The sequence below is a fragment of the Zootoca vivipara genome, chromosome Z2 (genome assembly GCF_965207765.1).
Source record: "Zootoca vivipara chromosome Z2, rZooViv2.hap1.1, whole genome shotgun sequence".
NCBI lineage: Eukaryota > Metazoa > Chordata > Lepidosauria > Squamata > Lacertidae > Zootoca > Zootoca vivipara.
In genome coordinates this window covers 15,118,354-15,142,812 of record NC_142585.1, presented here as the reverse complement: position 1 = coordinate 15,142,812, position 24,459 = coordinate 15,118,354, and the positions used below count along the sequence as shown (strand labels likewise).

The 24,459-nt window shown below is 41.1% G+C and overlaps 1 protein-coding gene across 1 annotated transcript in view; it reads right to left on the bottom strand.

Moving 5' to 3' along the window:
- Positions 1-2,832: 2,832 nt before the first annotated feature.
- LOC148686569 (protocadherin-9-like) overlaps positions 2,833-24,459 on the bottom strand; it is a 363,264-nt gene continuing 341,637 nt past the window's right edge. The window contains exons 4-5 of the mRNA XM_088665406.1: positions 7,285-7,717; positions 2,833-3,838 (exon numbers count right to left, since the gene is read on the bottom strand). Of these exons, the coding sequence (XP_088521532.1) occupies positions 7,326-7,717 (392 nt within the window). The 3' untranslated portion in view covers positions 2,833-3,838; positions 7,285-7,325. The remainder of the gene's footprint in view (positions 3,839-7,284; positions 7,718-24,459) is intronic.

The window sequence follows — 24,459 nt, the reverse complement described above, 5'->3', positions numbered from 1 at the left end:
GAAGTGCACATGGAGCTTCTGAAAGCAAGTGCTCTCTCTCTCTCCCTCTCTCCCTCTCTCCCTCTCTCTCTCTCTTCACATTTCCCCCTGTATGAATATAGGAGATTATTAGCTAAGGGACATCTGTGTATGGAACAGAGATTCTACTCCCACAGTAGCTCATAGTTTTAATACTTTGCTCTCTAGTCAGTTCACATAGGCGTCACTTAATGACCTCATCATGATGACTTGCACATGTGAATGAGACAATTCCACATATCTAATTGTTATCAAACCTCTCACACAGAATTATATATAAAATCAGGGTCTGTTTAGCTGAAGGCATCAAGAATAGAATGTGAGTGTTTCAAGTGTTTGAATCTGAGGGCTCAAACATGTAAAAATCTCAGTTTCATGCAGAATAGGCAGCAGTTTGTTGTTACTGCTTGATTGGAACACTTGAAAAGCCTCAAGACCCTATTGGAATGAATTGTTTTATATTGAAGATAAGTGATACAACATGGCATCATCAGCTGTTTAGTGGTACTGAGAGAAACTCAGTTTTTACCTAAGGAGACCCATTACAAATGTGATCAATAGAATAGTAGTCTGGACTTTCGAAACCTGGGTTCAAGGCCTCACTCACTTATGGAATTCACTGGAGTGACTTTGGACTAAAGTGATATTGCTCAGTCTAATCTACCTCAAAGGGTTGGTCTAAATGTAATATCTATCTCTTTGAGTTCCTTGGAGGAAGCCTGAGATGCAGATGAAGCAATTATATTAATTATTATAAGACATTATGTCATGTGCGGCCCAGGGTGTTCTACTGGAGCTGCCAAAGATAATAATAATTGCTGCCCCTCACCACCTCCTTCTCCTCTTCCTCCCCGACATGCCCAATGGTGGAGGATGGAGGATGGTGGAGGCAGGCAGCAGAGGGAGTGGCAGTGGGCAGTGGAAGCTCAGCAGCCAACAAGTTGCAAGAGGTAGTGAGCAGCACACCCGGGGGGGGGGGGCAAATCTGCCACCTCTTCCAACTCTCTAGAGCCTGCTGCTTCCTCACCTTGCCTCATGGATGGTTTTATGCATATGAATGTATTAGTAGTAACCATTCAAAATGCAAGCAATCAAATCCAAAAAACGGTATTTTCCCCAGTGGTTTTAAGTCTTGATATTTAATTCTTCCTATATAGCTTAAAAACACCATGAAGTTCATTGGCACAATTTTCCCCCTCCCCTAATATATTGTGGCAAGACCTACCTAGCTGGAACCATGAAGGTCTTAAAACACATTAACTATGAACTTTTTTGTGTATTGATTTTCCATGACGGCACTCTCAATTTGCCATTAGGAGATGAAGCCATTTAATTCTGATGAATGGGTAAAATTAGCTCAATATTTTACCTGTTCAAGTGGATATTACAAAGCTAGTTTGGGAATACTTTATGTTTTACCAATGATTTTTTCATAATTTAGCACTCTGGTCATTCTGTGTCAGGGTTCAGAAGTCAATGCAGGGCTTCCTATGCCCAAGGGAAATCAAAGACACCAACACAAAGGTTGATGGAACCTTAGTCTGGGCTAACCTAGTTAGATGGGGGCCATCATCATCATCATCATCATTATTTGTTGGAACAATCACTGGGTAAAATCACCTTTAAGTTCTTTTGTGCAAATCCCATAAAAATTGGACATGCACTGAACTAGGAGTTTGCATAGGAAGTCATTCTGGAGGTACTGATATTGTGGTTGGAATAAAGTCTTGCTTCTCAACTGTAATGTAGCATATATATTTCCCCCCTCCCCCAGATATATTGAGATCTTAGATCTGGTATGAAAGCTACAAGCTTGTTAAAATTTGGGAGAGAAGTTTCAACAACCACTCATTTCTTATTGGGTGCAGACATTTAGGTCACCCATAAGCCTGCTTTAGGCACTAAGAGGGCAACATGGGAGGGGGGTTGTAGTGGGATGGATGTGATAGCACCACCCACTCCTCTACAAACATTTCCCTTGTCTTCCTTGTGTGGTAAGAGACAATCTGCAGTGAGAGCCTTATAATTTCATTGAGGTTCACAGCACATTTGAGAACCCCAGTTATGCAAAAGGTTCCAAAAGGTATTGGCAGCCTCCATGGATATAAATCGTGTCCTCCCTCAAAGAGGGCACGTGTTGCAGTGAGACCTGGCAACCAAACCCTGTGTTGTGGGTGGGTATGATTGGATAGCCACAACACCCGATTGGTAGGTCCCTTGATGCTGGGTTGAATCAGGCCAATGGGATGCAGGCTAAATGGAACAGGGGACCTATATATACCCATGCACGTGACCCAGAGCTTCCTCTTCCCCACCCACCTCTCCCTACTTTTAGGCTTGACCTTGCTATGCCGTTGTGTGTCGTCTGTCATTGGGACAGGGGCACGGCAGGAATTTATCCCACTTGGCTGATTGGCTGTTACAATTTGGGTTTCGCCTGCCACGTAGCAAATTGTCACAACTTGTAAGGGTGAGGATAGGCTCTGGTTCAGGTGATTGGGGTGGGGGAGTGCTCTCGCCATCCCTATGTGAAGGGTATTCCATTAAAGGAATCCAGGGACTCAATGGTTTGGTCAACCCTGTGAGGGGGTTGTGCCCATGCCAGAGTCCAGGGGGACATCTGGGTGGTGGACATAGCCTGTCCCCGGCTTTCCGCCTATCCAGGTGTTCACCCTAGGCTGACCTATGCTGGTGCCCTGGGTCAGCGCTACCTGCAAGGGTGCAAGGAGCTAGTCAAACCAGAGCCTATGCAACCACTCACTTTCTAATCAATAAAGTTGTGGCCTAAATTCTGCCAAAAAACCAAACCAAAATCTGAGTCTTGTGTGAATTTATTTACGGGGGAGGTTTAAAGGTCTGAACACGCAAAAAGCTCTCCAGCACAGTCTGTCACCTTCTACAAGTTGGAAAGCTTGGATGGATTTGCTAGGCTTGCCTTTAAATGCAAACTTAATCAACTTTCTCTAAACCCCCCCCCCCAGCCACTAATAGGGCATATAAACAATATTTTGTAAGATTAACTTTTAAATGGAAGAAGTAAACTTTAAACTTAACAATTTTGTGTGCATGTGCATGATCAAGGCCTATGTCGACTATTTTCTAAAACAACAAAGAAACTTTTTTTTTTAGTACAAAGCAAACACTGAAGACTTAAGTGAAGGTTTCCTGGAACCGATGATGCTTTCTGATTGATTTGTCAAAATATTTACTGTGCTTGAATTAGCGTAGAGTTGTTGTGTCAGTATCTAAAGCATTAACATGTATCCCAGAATTTACATGCAGTGAGCCCTATCTCAGACAAAGCATTTTGTGGGGTTAGGGAAAGATACACAATAACATAGCCTGAGCTTTATATGAATTAAATGCAACTGGAAAGTTAAAAGTGAAACTTCTCTTGTAATTATTATTATTATTAGTAGTATTACTTTACATTACATGTTAAAAGCAAAATGTGTTCAGAATAACAGTGGGGATAATAAAGCTACTTATAGTTGCCGAGGGCAATACAGAGAGACTCTGTTAGCATTCATTGGAACCCTCGACAACAGGAATTTCAGTAAATTTACAAGCCATTTTATATTACAGTAATTATACACACAGAGGTTTGCTCATACAGATTTTAAAGTTACATTGATGAGCCTACGTGAAGTTCTTTTCACAGGAAAAGATTCTTCTTCTTTTTCAATCACACTTTGCTTCCTTCTCTCCATCAAATTTCGATTGTCTGTGGTAAAGTAAAATTGGAGCTAGGAAAGCTGTTCGATTGTGTTACAGACAGGTTATTTGGTTGCAGAATGTACAAGACTGCAGGAATCAAAGGCTAAGGAGAAAGAAAAAGCAAAGGGGATCAGGACTCTTTCATATTAAAAAAAGAAAGACATATTTTCTGTACCCGGTATAGCTTTTGCTCACTATTCATTATACTGTATATGAAAACTAGCACACAGAGATCAGTCATGAATGTCTAATCTTCCCTGGTACATCACCTTGAGCTGCTACAGACTAACATTAACAAGGGGGACTTCATAATTACATCCATCAAACATTTGCTTCCTGGTCCTCCTTTAGACTAATGCCAGTGATTTGCTTCAGCATAGACTGAGCAAAAAATACCAAGAGTTATTTTAGCTTTATGCATACAGCCTATGAAGTTATAGAGTGAAACCTACGGACAACATACATTAGCTACCACAATGTTGTCTCCTAGAGGATACTTGCTCACCCCCAAGAGGCACAACATAGGCCCATGCAGAGAAGGGGAGGGCAATCAGGTACACTTGCCCTGGGCCTCAGAGGGCTAAGCTAGTTGGGGGTCCAACAAGACTCGGGACTTGGGCCTCATATGAGCTCTGCATGGGCCAGGCACAACACAACTCATAAAGGTCTATCTATTTGATTGGGAAATTGAGGGCATAAGAATAGTTATGAATCTTTATAGCCACCCACAGAGACATAATATACAGCAGAGTCAGGGGACTCTTTTTTCAGCTTAAGTGAAGCATTCCTGTGTGGGCAAACTTCAAAGAAGGAGGGGGGGCTGGCCAGTGATGCATAGGGTGAAAGGCAACATATAGGTGTACAGAGCAACAAGTGTGGCTCTTACATTTGTACAGCAGGCTTTACTCCAGCTGTGCAAATTTCTGAGGTTTCTATGCCCTGCATGCACATCTCTCCACCCATCCTCTAGCACAGCTAGAAGCACTTTCACAGTTCAGGGACATATTCCACTCAGGGAAAAAGCACATGAGCATGTAGTTGTGGCCTGGTTGGGGGGGGGGGTATGACCAGATGAGAAGGGTGTGGCCTGGTGGGGAAACATAGCATTGGGGAGAGTCACAAGGGCCAGAAAGGCTGGAGTGGTGCTTTGAACTTCTAGGTCTGAGGTTCTGCACCCCTGATGTGTGTGTGTGTGTGTGTGTGTGACTTCAAAGAGTAGTACATTCATACCTCGGGTTACAGACACTTCAGGTTGTGCATTTTCGGGTTGTGCACCGCGCCGAACCCGGAAGTACCGGAACGAGTTACTTCCAGGTTTCAGCACTCACGCATGCGTAGAAGCGCCAAATCACAACCTGTGCGTGCGCAGACTCAGCGCTGCGGGTTGCGAACGTGCCTCCCGCACGGATCACATTCACAACTCGAGCATCCACTGTACTCCAAAATAAGGTAGGTTATGTCTTGGTTTGGGGATGTTTTGGAGATCAAAACTATACTTGTGAAAATAATATGTGAAAAAGTGGAAGATAAGAGGTGTATCGTCTCCTGTATGGTAAGCTGAAATGTCTTGTTGCTAGCATAGTTCAATAGCATAGTTCAATAAGAGTTATGTCTCAAAAGATATGGTTAGGATTGTGCTGTAAAAGGTTTAATGGTACTCTCCTCCAAGTTGGCTAGCTTGGGTTCTTTATTGCTCTGTCCTGGTTTGTAGGTTTGTTAATTTTGTTGAGAAAATGTTTGGGGATGAAAAGGGAGAATGCCCCTGCTAGGAGCTACCGTATTTATTCTTCTGCTTATTCACCACATGTTGCAAACCTGATGGTGTCATGGCACCTTGCAGCCTGTCAGAGGAACAGTTATGTGAAAATGTCAAGGAGGGCAAAAGAAGCAAGTAATCAGTCTGAATGCCAGGGAGGGACATGTGATTCTATATTGCCCCCTCTTTCCTCCCAGATTGCCATTGCAGCAGTTTATCATAGCTCAGCAAAGCAAAACAGATACTAGAAGGTATGGTCCTTCCTCGCACCCATTCAGAATAAAATATTTCCCTCCTTAATGTTTTACATAACACAATCGGAATGGCTGCTTATCGCGGTAACACCATCACATTCACATTGTGACCTGGTTTTGGCTGAGATCTAGGCCCTACCTGCGCTATAAATGTTAAGCATTATCAAACTGCTATAAATAATCAATAATCTTGGGAATGGTAGTTCATTTACGATGCTGAGAGTTGTTAGGAGACCCCTATTCCTCTTACAGGACTATAATTCCCAGAGGGAAGAAGGTTTCACTATTAAACCACTCTGGCAATTGAAGCTCTGTGAGGGGAATAGGGGAGGTCTCTTAACAATGCTCAGCACACTTTAACAAACTACATTTCCCAGGCTTTGTCTGTGTGTGTGTGGGGGGGAACCATAGCTGTTTAAAGTGGCATAGTACCGATTTACATGCATAGTGCCATTGTGCTTTTTTAAATGGCATGTGGAGCTACAGGATATCACACACACACACACACACACACACACACACACACACACAAAATGTGCTCCCCAGGTGGACCCCCATTTTTTAAATATATATATATAAAACCTTCCCTCTCCACACCTCATCACTAGTTTCTCAGTGATAGCTTTGCAGCACAGGTAGGATAGAGGAAACAACGCATCAAATTCCCTGCAATTTGCAAGGCTGGAAGAGACCGATCTATTGCAACCCTTTGTGATACCACACCAGCCCTTCCTCTCCTAAATGTCTTTGACCTTCTTCGCTTACAAACCCAGCACTAAGCAAGATGCCCGGATCACCAACCCAGAAGACACTGGACATTGTAGGTGTGTGTTCCCTGGGCTACGGTGGAGAATAAATTTATTGCACATTTAATGCAACATTGCAAAGGCTCAGATCTCTTCAGGTGCTTCAAGTGCACATGAACAGGTCACTTTTGTTTGTTTGTTTTAAACAGTTTATACCACCATTCATCATTTTAGTCTTCTGGGAGGCACAATGCCCTATTGTGGACTGCATGTATCACTCCACCCCTTCCTAATGTTTCCCCTTTTGGAACTCGCCAACAAAACAGGAATACTTTACTTTCCATTTTTAGTTCCCTCACGCAGAATTGCAAGGCTCTGTCATGAGTATACTTAATAATTATACTGGGTGTTTATTATTATTGTTGTTGTTGTTATGTACAAGTTAAAAGTATGACCTGAAAGCAAAGAGTTTATCCGAAAGTTCTCCTCTTTGACAGTTGCTGATCTTATCCAAAACTTGCTGTCACTTCTATCAAAAAAGGGATACCAGCCTTGTCTTTAAATGATATTTTGTGTCATGACAGCTCATTGGGGAAAGAATCACACTTTTTTGTTTCCTTTTGTTTTTTTGCATACTGTTATATACTGATTAAGCTGAATTTCCTTTAACTTGTTACTTAGGATAGAGGTCTTCAGCTTCAACTCAGAATTCTTATATACATGAATATTAACAAACCTGAATAGGTTTGCATATGCATTATAATTGTGTTAAGCTGTGCCTATATACACTCACACTTTAAAGCCCAAAATAGCTTGATTTGTCAAGATATGCCTTTATAGTTGGTGCTCATGGATCAAAGTAGCGTTCTTCCCAGATATGGAGGCTGCTTGGGCCGGGATGAAGTTTGCAAGAGGAATGACTTTGACTGTGTCTTCACTGGTGCAATGTCTTTCGCAGGTGTTATAGAACTGAGGCCTGGGTCCCCCTTGGCCTTTGTCAGTATCATCCTTCGGAAGGGGCCTTCCAAGGGTGTGCCTTCCCTCTGGCATGGCTCCACACCCCCATCCTTGCTGGAAGCCGAATGCTGGCAAAGGAGGGTTGGATTGCTGGTACTGTGTCAAGGAAGGAGGCATCCAGCAATTGTCAGAATGGCCGAGGATGAGACATTCTTGCGTGCAGGTTTCAGATGCTTCAGCAAGAGCTTTTTGGAGGTTCACTTCAATAGCTTAAAAAGAAAAGAGAACAAGATTAGGTGTCATTTAAGAATATTTATTTCTTGTAGAGCAGGGGTGGGGCCCTCCAGATGTTGCTGGGCTCCAACTTTCATCGTTCCTGAGAACTGGTTATGCCAGCTATAACTCATGGGAGTTAGGAGTCCAGCAACAGTGAGAGGAACACAAGTTCTCCATTCCTGATGAATTTTATTCATGATGTTCTGGGGTAACAAATTTCAGAACACTATTCAACTGAATAACTCTTTAGCTTTATTGTAATTATACACTTTTAATTTCATGAACTACAGACATTTATAGCAACATAGGAAGCCGCTTTATTCTGAATCAATCCATTGCTCTTTCTAGTTAATACTCTCTACTCTGACTGGCAGCAACCCCCTGGGTGTTCAGATAGGGAGCTTTCCCAGCCCTACCAGGAGATGCTGGAGAGGGAATCTGAAGCCTGCTTCATGTGGGATAACCAGTGTCAGGTTAACCAGTTTCATATAACACCATGTTTAAGTCTAATTAATGCATGAAGTGGTTAATACCATAGAGCATGCTGCCCTGCCAGGCTTAGCTAATTCACTTCCCTCAACTAGAGAGGAACTAGGTAATCAAGCCTTTGTTCTCTCCAGTTTACCTGAGAAGCTCAGCATGTGAAGACGTTTCGGCTAGTGGCACCAGCTCACCCCTCATGGTTCTCACCAGCCATACTCTAGTTCCTCTGCCAATAGAAACTTTCATCACTTTGTAACTAAGACAAGTTTTACTGCCTCTGCAGCTTTCTGAAGCACAAGAACCTGACCTTTGGAAAGTTTGTAAGTAATTTTTTTAAAAAAAGTTATCAAATATGTGGTCTTTTTCCTATGTTGTTGGAACAAGGGAAATAGTCCCATTCTGAATCAGATGAGGAGAACTCCACCCACCACAGAATTACACTTCCTATAACTTTCAGCACACCAAAAAAAGAGAGAATCATTTTCACTCTTCATGTTTTTATGGTCTCTTCATTTAGGTGCTTTTGTTCTCATTTGCATCAAATACAGAGATATCTTTTTTGAAGGCAGAGTATGAAGTCTTAAGCTTTGATGCTATGGGTAACACTGTTGTCCACTGTTGTAGAAGCAACCTGCAGACATAGTACAACATGCTCTATATCTTTGTATATACACAGAAACTAGGAATGCACATTGAATTTACATGATTCCCTAATTCCAAAGCAGAACCAAATACTTCAGGGATCAGACTTACATTTAAATAGGATTTTTAACTCTCTTAAACATACAGTAGGGAGGGCACACACACACACACACACACACACACACAAACCACACTGCAGAGAACTGAATTGAACCTTCTGTTCATCAGATGGGGAGCAGAGAGTTCAATCCTGTTGGGTGTGTTGTGTCAGCAGGACTCGGTTTGTGAGTGGAGAGTGCAATACTGCTGGGATATGCTTCACCAGTGCATTCACATTTAACTACGGATAGCTATGGTGACTCTACCCATGGAAAACAGGACGTGTCCTGGAAAAAGAGTACATATGGCAACCCTGCATAAGCTTTGGTTTAAACCCCGATTTTGTTCTTTGCGAAATAGCCTTGTTTGTCTGAATGTGGAGGCTACCTGATGTGGCTCAGCGACTCAGATTTCCTTCATTCCCCCACCTTCCTCCATGCTGAGTTCTAGGAGCAGGGTCCGCCTACCCAAGAGGCACGATGAGGCAACAGAGCAGTAGATTTGGTCTCCAAGGAATACATCACCCACTGCTGCTGCTGCTGCTGCTGCTGCTGCAGCAAAGGCTATGGTATACTCCTTGGAAGCTGGATCTACCGCCTCCTTGGCAGCAACCCCATGCCTCCTCTACAGTGGCCTATTGGCATGCTCCCCACCTTGTTTCCAATGTAGATCCTTCTTCCTCCCTTGTTCCTGATGTAGTTGTTCACTCACCCATTCTCCCCTACTCCAGAACCATTTTGTGGTTCACATCAAGTGCCAAAATGTCTTGAACTGGCCCTGTCTGTGATGGCAACATAGAGACAAGGGGGGGGGGAGCTGACAAGCTGTGCCACACCCTGGACAGGTTGCAAGTAGGAAGGAATAGGTGGGGGCTGGCTAAAGGCAGACTGGGGTTGGTGGAAAAGTGCTCCATGAATCTTAATGACTATAATGCAACCATATGGGCAGGGCCCCCCACATTTGTTCTTAGTCTTTCATTCTCTCTCTCTTCCCAGAATCTATTTTCACTGTGAAGTAGAAGAAAAAGAAGAAAGTCTGCAGGATAATATACCTGCTGTGACTCTATTTTATAGCTACAGCACACATACCTGATCAAACTACCACATTATTTGCAGAGTCAGGGCAAAGCGGAATTTCCTGGGTTTTAAGTACTATTGTCTCTCTTTTTTTGTTTTTATGTCGATCACACACAGACACAGTAAAAGTACACATCCTGTTCTTATTTGAACTCCAAATTGCTTTGGGGAGCAAACAGTGGGATCATATTTGTTTAATTTGTCTGCCCCAGAAATAAGAACTCCCCCCCCCCCGCTTAAGGCTGTCAGGTGAATTCCTGTCTCCTCAAATATACAGATCTGAGTTTGACTTACAAGCATAGCAGTTTAAAGGCTTTTATTCATTGTTCATCGGTCTGTATCACTCGTAGGTTAAAAGAGTTTTCAGTAATTATATATAGAAGTGGAGTATGGGACAAGAATCAAGGTTGTTGCAGTATTGCCAGTAGCTATCCTCGAGGTTACTTTTTTTGTTTTTTTAAAATCACTTAACCCAATTGACTTCTCTAAATCTTTCTTCTTATCCATCGAGGGAGGCTTTTATCAGAGACAAAAGTCAGATACAGCAAGCATAAATGGGGATCGAGATATGATTATCCATGAGGAATAATAGTAGATAGTAGAACAAAGAGGCTGGTAAAGCATTCTTGCTTTCCTGTGATGTAAAAGGAACAGAAACCCCACAAATTAAGCAGATTTGATAGCTGCTGCCCTTGGAAATGCCATAGAGATCACAAAGATACACATGAATCATTTCGCTTGGACCCAGTGTGTTTTGTGTCAGGACATAGTTCCTCAGGGGCAATTGAACCAGTTTCTTCAAAGCAACTGCTCAAACAGCCTTGCAATCTGCCTGGTAAAGAAAACGGAGTGCATCCATCTAAGTTACAGTAAACCAGCTGAAATTAATGGACCTACATTACATCCATTCCTTTCAATGGGTCTGCTCCAGGTATGACAAATGTTGGTTATGACAGGTGCCCACTATCTAGAAAGGTATTATTGTCCCAAACCGTAGTCTATAATAAAAATCATGTTCATTTTACATCATTATTACTATATATTACATCTTCATTATAATATATTGTCCAGCACTTTCTCCAAAGAGGGCAGTATACAATACCTGGTTCTAATGCATCCACTCATTTATTCTCACAACAACCCAGCAAAGGTAGGTTTGACTGATAAACAGTGCCTTGGCTAGGTACACTGATATATATAGATATATATTACACCATTATTTCATTTAAAAAATCAAAGCCATAAGATAGATAGATGATAGATAGATAGATGATAGACAGACAGACAGATGTTAAAATTGGACATCAATTAACTATTTGGAAAGAGGTGTTCCTGGTTGCTTGCATAGGCTTGACAGAATACTGTAGAAAGGTTTTCAGCAGATTCAGCTACCTCTCTACCGGCAGAGTACAGTGGTACCTTGGTTCCCGGACATCTTAGTTGTCGAACAAATCATCTCCCAAATGCCTCAAACCTGGAAATAAGTGTTCCGGTTTCGGAAAATTTTTCGGAAGCTGAACATCCAACATGGCTTCTGCTTGAGTGCAGCAAGCTCCTGCAGCCAATCAGAAGCAGCACCTTGATTTTCAAATGGTTTCAGGAGTCGAACAGACTCACGGAATGGATTGATTTCAAGAACCAAGGTACCACTGTATTCTGTAATACTGGACCAATGACACTAAAGTCTCTACTTATTGTTATCAAGTGAGCCTTGCCAACTCAACGAATGACCAGTGATGCACCTGCAGATTATCTCAGTGATCAAGCTGGGATATAAAGGCTCAGGTGATCCCTGAGGTACCATGGACCTAAGTTGTTTAGGGCTTTGTAAATTAATACAAGAACCCTGAACTTGGCTCAGTAGTAGATGGACTTCCAGTACAGGTGTATTAACAATGGTGTTCCATGCTGTTGCCCAGATGCCCATCAGCGGTCTGACTGTTGCATTCTGCACCAGCTGAAGTTCTGAACCAGACCCACGGTCAGCCCCATGTAGAACACATTACCGTAATATAGCCTTGAGCAAGTGGGGGAGCTGTGTGGAGCAAGCGCCCCTCTCCGCCCACATGGAGGCGAGGCCGGGGTGCACTGCGGAAAGAGCTCCGGCGGCTCCTGAGCCCGACTCCTCCACGGCATCTCCTCCCTGCCGGAGGAGCCACCCTTCGCTGCCAGTGGAGCCCTCACCCGCCTCCACGATGGCCCTGAAGAAAGCCAGGCGGCGGGCGAGCAGGACCACCCCCTGCAGAGCCAGCGCAAACTGGCTGTGAGGAGAACTGCCTTGAGTGCGGTAAGGAAAGGCGGAGGGAGGGCCAGAGGGAGAGGGGGAGGCCTGCTCAGGGGTTTGCTGCGTCGCCGCGTCGTATCCCTCCTGTGCGTGCATGCATCATGCGTTGTGACGCGCGGCGCATGCACGCGATGGACACCCTGCCCCCCAAGCGGGGTGCCTTCGGGCGGCTAGCTGCACTGCTGCACACACACCACACACACACACACTGGTGTAGCCTATCAATATAGAACATCCGTCCTCTTTTACAAGCCAGGGAATTATCTGCATGAATTCTGGAAAATCCCTGTGTGTCCCCATGGAACTGTTCTATTAATGAAAAATGGGCCACTCCTGTGCTGCTGGGATTTTGAATCATAGTATAGCTGCCTGTTTGCAACTGAAAAAGAAAGAAAAGAAAACACTAGAAAAATCACTTAAACACAGTGAATTTTCCTTAGTGTTGTGTAATGAGAAATGTTCAGTCTGGCTAAGTCTCAAGAAAAGCCAACACAGAGTTTGACACTCTTCTGGATGGGAGCCATCCAACCTTCCTTTGCACCCACTCTTATTTCATCACAAAGCAAGCAACAATTAGCACACAATTAAGCAAATTGCCATAATTATGCCATTGCTGTTCTACTTTTCATATTTCCCCAACACAGTACATATACGAATACATGGCTGGCGGGCCAGCATCATTTGTTCGGCAGTCCGGAAGTGGCTCTCTCAATTGCTGGAACATTTCTTATTAAACAGCTCCAGCAGCACATTGCAGTCTTATCTGCTCAGCAGGAAGTTGCTCAAGTGATGCCGATGACAAGCTTAAACTGCCCGTGTCAGCCAATAGCTAATAAGGAATATGCCGGTTTCTTGCTAGAGGTTGTACTCCTGTCTATGCGGGAAGTGTGGCCTAATGTAAGGAAATTATGGCTCAGAATTACTCTGGTGGCCTGAAGTAGCCACTTGGGTACCATAATTTAGCAGCTTTAGCTATGTAAGAGACCCGGAATGACAGTAAAAATGAAGAACAAAGTAGAAGTCGTCTGTTAGTATAAGTCGGGTTGCTTTAATGAGGTCAGTACCAAGACACTTTAATGTAGAACCCCTAAAATGATTGCTGTTATAATATACTCTACCTTTTTTCTTTTTTCTTTTCTTTTTTTTCTTTTTGGTTTAATAATAAAATGCCTTTGGGAACAGATTGCCATGAATATTTTAGTTTTCCCATATAAGTTTAAATAAATTTGAGGAAAAAATAAGACTGTGATTAAAAGTTCCAAAGCTTTACAGTTCTTTAATCATAGACTGAAGTAGAGTGCACATTAGTCATTGGCAGGTTTCTTTAAACTTTTTGGTCTGTTATAAAGAGCTTATTCTTTTTTAAAAAAAATCAAGGACAAGTGAACTGTTTTATATTATTGGAAAAGGGAACCCTTGGTCCCAAAGTTTGTGTTAAATTAATATATTTTCCATACATTTTCATCGTAATATTGGGCAATCCTGTTAATTTATCCTAGAAAGAGCTTGAGAGCAGGTTCCTTGGAACTAATAATTCCCCATGGGGATAAACATTAGCAACAACAAAAACCCTTTCTTTCCTCTTCAATCCTTAAATATTTAAAAGCAAAATTGTAATGAATTGCAATGGTTCTGCATTATTTTACAGAGAATTTGATGCATATTCACAACACTAAAGCATCTGTATTGGAATGAAGGTGGTATGTTGAGCTAGATTTAAGGTATAAATAACAACGGCTTTGTTTTAATATTTCATTAGTCGCTTCACTTTTGAACTGCTCCTTCTTAAAACATTGATAGGAGCTTCTTTTATTTAACAGGGCATATCAGACAACACTAAAATGATTTTGGATGAAAAGTAATAGTATTTTGATACAAATGACTGATATTTTAAAGTAAAGACCTCATTAAACCAATCAAGTATTTAAAGGGGGCTATTTAAAAGGAGTTCATCGTATACTTGGAATATTCTCAGGGTAGTCTAAATGTCCTTATTACAAAATGTTTTCTTCACATACTTTATCATGCAGAAACCTCTTAAACCCCATCACATTAATAGGATATTTCAATAGGCTGTAGATATGTTGAAGATCCATGAATTGTCAACACTGACCCGGTTTTGTTGTTGTTGTTTCTGTTTAATTAAAATAGGTGGGCATAAAAGTTGCTGTTGTCCCATGTGCCAACACTGATAGTCTAGTTGGTTGTTCTAAAACATACATTCCTTTCGGAATGTAAATTGTTGTTGTTGTTTGTTTGTTTTAAAATAATTGCAGCAGCAATACTGAAATGATTACATGGCTGCCAAATAAGAACATAGAAAGTTAGCTGTTATCCAACTATCTGTCTACATAGTATAGTGTAGTCCTTGCTAACCTGGTGTTATCCTTATCAAATTGAGTTCCACCTTGAACTGCTCACCTCCTGGCTATCCCCAGCTGGGTGCGGTGGGTGGGAGTTGTAATCCAAAATGGCTGCAGGGCACAAGGTTAGTGAAGGTAGGCTTAGTGTGACTGGAAGCAGCTGGCTAAGGCCACAGAGGTATTTCACACCCTGCTACTTTGTATCATTTTAATTGCTAGTGCCACATATTGAAGCTGCAGGGTTCGCCCATTCACTTTGCTAGAAAGGATAGCTCTCTATGAGCGTAGAGATGCATGAATGGAAGTATGCAGATAAACCTTCAACAAATGAATGAGAAAGTCTATGATCCATCCCAAGTAGACCCACAGGCACCAGATTGTTCAAAGCCAATGCCCATGAATGTTGAAGAATGGCAACACCAATGAGGATCAAGAAAGCCCTTCAGAGCTTCTACCTACTCAAGCTTTACTCAGTGTTCTCTGTCCACGCTGGTGCAAGAGCCCTCACACAACTAATGGAAGCTTGTTGTGCAGTGCTCTTGTTGCATAACTGCTGCTTCTTGTTGTGTAATCTATTGCACAAGAATCTTTGGTGATGCACTTGTGTTTTCCTTTGCAAAACAATGTTTCACCAGCAGAACAAGGATCTCTACATTGGATATTACCATTGGCCTCAAAATGGAGATTACAGACCTGGCAGATGAGTCTCTGCTAGGTACTGCAGGTCTCAGGTTGAAGCTAGGTTTCTGGGGGAAAGAATAAATAATCTGACCCCTATTTCAAGGGACATAAAGTCTAGTATTAATCCAGATCTCTCACCAGCCTTAAGTGAAATGCACTGATTCCTGATTAGGCAGAGATTAGGCAGAAACAGTGTGTGTATCGTATTTTCTGACATAAACAGGCATGTGCTATCCTAATAGGGTTAACCACCATTTAAAAAAGATGCTTTATACATATGGCCAAACAGAAATTAAAACATATTGAAAATATAGCCTTCGCTGTTGCATGGGGAGGCATAATTTGCATTGAATTCCCTAATATCAGCAAATTACACAGCCTTGCCACCAAGAAATGTGTTTGCAAGTTCCATGGGGATGCAGCATGCTGTTTAGATTAAAGGAAACCTGGTGCAGAAATAATGACATTCTCAATGGCTTGTCAACTGGACTACAATCCAGCTATTGGGGGCGGGCATCTAAATATGGCACTTTGGAAGTGAAACAAAGGCTAATTAACTGAAAGCTGCTTAGCCAAATTAAGGTAACTCCGGCCATTGTGGAAAGGCATTTATATCCCCTTTAACAATTGCATAATTATTCCATTCCCTCATTAACCAACCATATAAGAGCCAATTAGCACCAATTAAACAGATGTGTATACACTTAAGTTCAATTATTTATTTAATCAAGAGTCACTGGCAACATGGTATATGCTATCATTTAAATGAGAGAAGCCTCTTTATATGCATGCAAAGGCTATGGTTGATGGTGTTTTATAAAGTTTACTGAATATGTGATACTGAATGAGGAAGTAGTACCTGCTTAGGGATTAAGGGGTTGGAAAGTATAGAAGATAGGGTGAGGTACACTCAAATGCTGCTGCTGAAACTTGATAGCTATCTGGTACAGTACACCACACACATAATCTCAGTTTTTGTGTGTCCAAAATATAATGAAGATATATAATTAATATAGGTTCAGGTAGGTAGTCGTGTTGGTCTGACGCAGTCGAAATAAATAAAAAATTGTCCAGTAGTACCTTAGAGACAAACTGAGTTTGTTCTGGGTATAAGCTTTTGTGTGCATGCACACTTCTTCAGATACACTGAAACAGAAGTTCTTTTTCACCCACTGGTATTACTTGAACAGCTGTCTCCCTATAATGTTGTGTATCACCTTTTGAAACACATGTCAACAATCATTTACTGCAGGAATGCTGATAATCCTGAATGTATATCAGCTTGGTCATTGATAGCATCCTTGTACTCCACTCTGCTTCTATTTTCTCTGCTGCTCCAGAGAAGCGGACACAGAGCAATGGATTCAAACTACAAGAAAGAAGATTTCACCTAAACATCAGGAAGAACTTCCTGACAGTAAGAGCTGTTCGGCAGTGGAATTTGCTACCAAGGAGTGTGGTGGAGTCTCCTCCTTTGGAGGTCTTTAAGCAGAGGCTTAACAGGCATATGTCAAAAATGCTTTGATGGTCTTTCCTGCTTGGCAGGGGGTTGGACTGGATGGCCCTTGTGGTCTTTTCCAACTCTATGATTCTATGATTCTTCCCACCCAGGGTGGCTCTGTCCTCTGCCTGCCCCTCAGAACTGACATGTCATGCAGAGCTGGGCCTCAGAGGCAGCATGCTGTCCTCCTCACTCACTGTCCAGCAGCCACTCACTGACCAGCAGCAGTGGCCATGGAGAGGCAATGGGATGTTCCCTTGTCGTCGCCACTGCTCAGGATAAGTGGAGGCTCATCCTCCTCCCTTGAGCTTATGCCGATAAGCCCAAATATAGGATTAATATTTGGGGGGTTTGATCACTGGGTTTCTGGAAAAAGAGGACATCCTGGAGAATTACTGGAGAGCAAGCATGGTAAAATGGGCAGGCAGCAATGCACATTCTTCTCTCCCACACCTCCAGGCTCTTCATGCTCTGGCTCTCTCCGGCTGCATTCACATGGTCTTTGCTTCTGAAGTGGGACCATGGTTGTATGCATGGGAAATTCCACTTTGACTAAAATCCTGGAGAGTCGCTGACGGTCTGTGTAGACAATACTGAGCAAGATGGACCAGTGGGTCTGATTCCATATAAAGCAGCTTCCTAGGTGCTTAATCGCTAGCTGTGCACAGAATTGTATGTTGGTTGAAGGTCTCTAAATTTTTGGACATTCCACTGTAGCATATACACTTTTAACAAGTTGGAACACACATCTTTAAACAAACTGAACATTTGGCTTTTGTAATACAAAATTATGGCTTCAGGCCTGTCTTTGTGATTTCAGATGTGATTCTACCCTCCCCTCCCTTGATTTGCTTTAGCACTTATTTAAACCTCAAAAGAAAAAGAAAAATCAAAGCACTTCTCCAAATCAAATGACAATGGAAAGAAATCTTGACTTCAATTAAGCTTTCAAAATATGCTATTATGTTGCTACAAAAAAGTCTCTTAACTGTCTTCTCCCACAAAAATAAATAAATAAATATGCATATTAAAAAAAAATGTGCCAGTTCCAAATGAGGGCACTTAAGAAGAGAAGTACATAACCAAACTAACGTCATTTAGCTTTATTTTCATGTGGGTAGGAAGCTATGACTGCTCATTACTGCTGATGGAAAAAAGAAGGAAAGAAAAAAATAGGAAGGAAGAACTCTGTCCTCCAGCTAAAACCTTGAAAATCCCATAAAAAGGTTCATGCATTCATGCATAATTAGTAGGGGTCATCAGATCAAACTTATTAATGGAAAGTACATTTTAATTCTCATAAACTGGATGGAGGAGTTTCAATTCTCTTTTTGCATATTAGGCTGCTTAATCACACTGTACAACCTTAGCAGGGAGGATTAACTGGCAGGAGAAGACATTGGCGCACAGAATACTCCTTGTCAGGAAAATTCACTTCTTCCCACAGACTCTGTGTCTCCTTTTTCAGATAATGTAACTGTCCAAGGGGTTGAATAATTCAAGATCCTCATACGAGCAAGCATGTTACCCCTCCACACACCAAACCTCAGTGATCTAACCCACTCAGCTTACACAGAACTGATACATCAGGTAAGGAAGATAGGGAACAGCTTTAGGGGGAAACATTAAGGGAAATAAGAAGCTTTGCTAATATTATTGCTAATGGTGAGATCTACCTGTGAGAAACTGAAGAACGTCCTCTCAATTTCTATTTCCCCAAATAGAGATAATTTTGCACATAGCTCTAGAAGCTGCCAGATGACATCATTGTTGAAAGTGCTCCCATTCAACTAGATCCATAGTTTACTGGCACCTCAATTGTAAATCCAAGATGTCTGCTAATGGATATTCTTACCCAAGCAAATGTGACATTCTCAGTTCCTTGCATGAGAATGTTTCCATTAATGTCTCAGCATCTTATCACTCTAGAAAGTACTTCACCAGTTCCAGCCCACACCTCTGAGACCAACTTTTGAGCCCAGACATTCCCGAAACTTCTCATCCCCACACCCCAGTACTCCCTCACACTGCAACATAGAAGTGGTTGCACCAAAGCTATCCATTGGAAATAGGGGCCAGGGCTAGGACTAGAAAAATAGAAATACACTGTTGTAGAAGTGGCCCATCAGTCAACAACGTCCCATGATTCCTGTATGGTTGCAATGCAAATTTGCAACTGTACAAAGAAAACACTCTTGTTTGAAAACAGATTTCAGGAAAGAGGAACATAGGAAAATATGGTTGTAGAAAAGATCCCGTCACCAGTCCCCCCCCCCCATTTTCATAACATCAACCAGCCTCTATGGACCTGAAATTAAATCCTATATTGGCATCACTTTTGGTGAAAATGAAAGGAAATAATATTATCAGAGGCAGAAGGCTTCAGCCTGATTGCTGGTGGGTAAGATTATGTGTGCATATTACACATTGGCTGCCACTTTGCTATTGCAAAGTTCAAGGTTTTACTATTAGTAAATAAACCTATTAATGCCTTAGGACCAGTTTACTTATGGTATTACCTTGTCTCATATGTGCCTATCTATATGACCACATTTTTACAAGCACCACATAAAGTTTGTTCTGCATTTGCAAAAAGTCAATATTTTAGTCTGGCAGCACTTCCTTGCTTATTGACAATATACTGTTTTAGATGTCTGCTGAATACTAAAATATTTCATGAAGCCTACCCAAATATAATTTAGTTATCTATACTTGTTTCAAAAGTTGTACAGATTTTATCTGGGGTGTGTGTGTGTGTGTAATATTCTTTTGTGGGTATTAGCTGTGATTTACTCCGGTTGTATTATGAAAATGTTTTAGCTCTTTGACGAAGTGGTTTGGAAATATATATAAATCAATAAACAACAACAAAGAGGCAACATGATCACACAGCAATGATCCCTAGGCATAATGTATTTTGCTCTGCATAAAGCACTAAATAAGCTAGCAGCTGTCCCTCTCCATCCCTCCAAAATTCTGTAAAAAGCCTTTGATAGGGTTGAGTGGAAATACATAATTGCTTAGGTGTTTAATTGTGGTGCTTTTCCTTTAAGAAATCAATAGTATCAATGAGTAAACTGCTTTCCTCTTTTTCTGTAACTTGTAGAATAAGAGATGGTTGGCAATTGTTCTGCTTTTCTTGAAAGTTCTATGGAACCATTTGTGATGGAAGACAAAACAAAACCAAAATGTATATGTAATGATATAATATTATATTTGACAAATGTATAAAATTCAGCATCCCAAAAGGCAATCTACTAAAGTGTATTATTATATTTCTTGGTAAATAAAATGTCTGAAATTGTGGCAATAAACTAAACTAGAAGCTATTCTGCAATATAATATGCTCAGTCAATTCTAATGCACTGTCATTGCCTCAGACTCTGAATCCTTGGAATCCTTCAGCAGGCAGACCCAATTTCTGACCCATACTAAGTAGACCCACAAACATAAGATTCTACATTCAACTGTCAAAATTCAAATCTGAGTAATACATTGTCTCCTTTGAGAATCAATGAGGCTGTGCAGAGCTTCCACTGACAAAGTCCCTGGAGCCCAAAATATTGCTTCCTACAAGGAGGCAATGAGTGAACCAAAGAACCCATATTTTAACTGGTACATTGTAGCACCCAGAAAACAGTGTACTGATTCTCCACAGTTGACTACACAGCTATGGCCTAAGGTCCCATGACAAGTTACAATAATTAAAATGTAATATTAAAAACAGTCCAAAACAATTTAGAAACACATAAATAAGGTGGGTCCTTAAAAAATACAACTCAAATGTCAAAATTCAAGATAAAGTTGCATCAAGGAGTGCTGAGGCAACTAGTCCTTCCTGCTCTCAGCTAAAGGATTGCTGTCCATGGTCCTTGGTCAAACATTTTGAGCCTGACATCACTCCAGCAAGAAGCTTGCTCAGTCCTAGCCATCTTGTTTGGGCTGTTCTCTTGGTGATAGAGAATGCTAATGATCAGGACATGAACTAGGTGACCTGTTAAGATACTTTGGAATATATGTTGATAAAAATCATAATATCCTGCTTAAGGGCAGTTACCATTCATCACTGCTATAGTGCTGAGGTCTTGCTTTTAGGCTTCACATAGGCATCTGGTTGGCCACTTTGAGAAGAGGAAGCTGGACTAGATGGACCATTGACCTGATCCATCAGGATTTTATCGCTTATGTCCTACCCAGAGCTGACTCAAGAAGTGGCAATGAATAGCAGGTGCTCCCTGAAAACATTTTCCCTAGGATTTATATTTAGCCATTTTATATATGTATTTCATGCCTATCATATAATCCTATTCTCTTTATAACTGTATCTGTCACATACTTCTCCCCCCGTGGCTACTGGCTATCCTCAGAGGCCATATGCCTCTGAATAATAGATGCTGGGCATCACATGTGGGCATAACCCTCCAACATTCCTCTGATGAAAATGGGGACACCCTATGGGAAAGTGGGGCATTCTAGGATCAAAGCAGAAACCAGAACAGCTTTTCTAAACCAGGGACTTCACTGGAAAATAGGGACACCTGGAAGGTCTGTGTGGGGTTCTGCTTGTGGGTTTCTCATAGGCCTCTGGTTGGCCACTGTGGGAAAAGGATGATGGGGAATATGAGTGTTTAGACAGACCCAGCAGGGCTCCTCTTATATTCATAAAGGTAAAAGGTAAAGGGACCCCTGACCATTAGGTCCAGTCGTGACCGACTCTGGGGTTGCGCGCTCATCTCGCATTATTGGCCAAGGGAGCCAGCGTATAGCTTCCAGGTCATGTGGCCAGCATGACAAAGCCGCTTCTGGCAAACCAGAGCAGCACACGGAAATGCCGTTTACCTTCCCGCTGTAGCGGTTCCTATTTATCTACTTGCATTTTGACGTGCTTTCGAACTGCTAGGTTGGCAGGAGCTGGGACCAAGCAACGGGAGCTCACCCCGTCACAGGGATTCGAACCGCCGACCTTCTGATCAGCAAGCCCTAGGCTCAGTGGTTTAACCACAGCGCCACCTGGGTCCCTTATATTCATATGTTTAAACTAATGTTTGCTTTTCTGGAGTTAGCCCTTCCAACATGGTGTAATCTTTTATGCGCAAAATAAATGTCGTAAAGATGAATATTTTTGCTGAAAATAAACTCATTCCAAAAATACCACTGACCCTATTAGGGGAGGGAAAGTGATCCGTATGGAAGGAGATTGTCTTTTGATTTATCTGGGATTTAAAATAAAACACCATGAATAAGTAATAACATTGCATATGATAGACAGGGCCATGATATCTATTCTTTCCCATTCAAAGTAGTAGCAAATTACCAGTATTATCTTTTTTTAAAAGCCTAAGGGATATAGATATTGACAATTCCATATAAAATGTCTTATTGGAAGACCCATTGAATAAACATAGAAAAAAAGTTTCTAGCAGATATCTTGCCACTACCACAATGTGGATTTAGCCTACATTTCTAAATACACTTAGAATGCAATCCTATACCCACTTACTTGGAAGCAAGCCCCACTGAACACAATGAGCTTTGATTCTTAACAGGATTAAAGTGTTAGGAACCAAGCCAAAACATTAGTTAATGTATCTTAGTATAGTCTACACCGACAGGCAGCAGCTTTCCAGGTTCAAGAGAGGAATTTTCCAGTGCTTACTGAAGATACCAAGGATTGAAACTGGGAACTCCAAAAGAGGAGATTTACCACAAATGTAGAAAGCTTTCCCCAGCTCACTGATTTGGCAATAAGCCCTGTTAAAAAAATGTAGAAATTATTTCTCAATAAAAATGTATGGGATTGCTTCATTAGACCAGTGCCTCTGTTATTTTGGAAAATACACAATTGAGATTATTGTCAGGATCCCCACCCCCCACCCCTGCAGAATCCTAATTTCCTTTATACAGTCTAATTAGACTTTTCTTTTACCAAAAGGGGGAAAGAACTGACTATGGATGTAGATAAAATGATGCTATCTCAAAATATTGTACTCTTATTTAGATAGGCAATATACTATATTTTGTTTTAAAGATGACTAGTTATTACAGTAAATGGTATTTTGGAACCAAAGAAATGCTTTAAAGACATTTCAAGCTAATAATACAATAAGCTGGTTTTCTGCTGAAAATAAAGGTGATCTTGTCTTAAGGTGCATTGGAGTCACAGGCTTTTTGGGGAATGATAATGGAAACTATTAATGAAACATTAAATATTCATCTACCTGTTGATCATTTTTGTGTCTACTGAATTATGTAAAAACTGACACTTTTACATGGTCACATGAACCCTTGATTTATGCTCTAGCAGCACAGTTAATTTTTGCTATACATTGGAAGAAAGTAAAAAAATAAACCATTCAAAACTGAATCACTTAGAAAATGGTGAGACTTATTTATTTTGGTAAAGTTCATGGCCTTACTGATCTTATCATATGGAATACATAGGCTATACTTGCACAATATGTAGCTGTAGATCTGGATGTTGTTAGCAACTTTTGTTGATATATTTGATCGTTTTTGTATTATTCCTATTTTTGTAACATTAAGATGCATAAAAGGGTCATAATGCACATTTTTAAGCCTTTTTTAAAAAAAAAAAGGAAAGAGAAAGCAGGATGTTTGACAGCCTTCTGATCCCCGGATGAATGAAATGTGAAAGGTAGTAATTAGACTGGTAATTATTCAGACTTCAGTCTCTTATGTTTTCTATTTCCTCCATTTCTGGGCAGCTGGAGCAATGACTCATTAATAATAATAAAGTCATTTAACCCTGCAGCCACATTAGAAGAAGAATGGTGCCATTTGTCATCCAACATGAATGGAACAATCATTGTGTGTGTGTGTGTGTGTGTGTAAGAGAGAGAGAGAGAGCACTGTTTCATATTCATGGCAAAGGATAAAAAGGACACTTGGCACTTATTGTTAACATGACATCCCAATCTGCTTCTTAATTATCAATAAACATAAGGGGACAGCAAGTGGCATACAGGGCACTGCTAATGGGGTATTATCAGGAGGTGTCATTTCTGTAATTGATTTACAGCCACTCTATATGAACACAGTAGTTTGTATTTTCTGCTGGTGAAACTATCATATGCATAGTACGCATATCCTTGATAAGCGGTGAATCACATGTTCCAACTGAACAGGATTTTTTTCCATGGGTGAACAAACCCTGCTCACTGAAATTCATGCATCTTTTGTTTTGTGGATTTCTTTAAAAAACATATATGAAAGATTCACATTTAAATTGTACACATTTTGTATGCTTTTTTAATGTATTGTTCCGCTAAACACTATTCTTTCGCCAGACCTTTGGCTAATTATACTCTCTATGGCCTTTTAATAGTGGTGCTATTGTTTATGTTTGCCACTGTGTCATATATTCTTGTGTTTTTATGTTGTAAAGCACCCTGTGATCCTTGGACAAAGGGTGGAATAGAAATCATTATGACCATCATCATCTACACATTTTCTACAGCTTTTTGCTAACAGACATTTGTGTGCATTTTTTTAAAAAAAAAATCAAAGTGCATTGCAAAATTCAGAAAAGTGCATAACTTGAATGACACCTGCATTCCAGGCTACATATAAGTCTAGGACTGTCAGG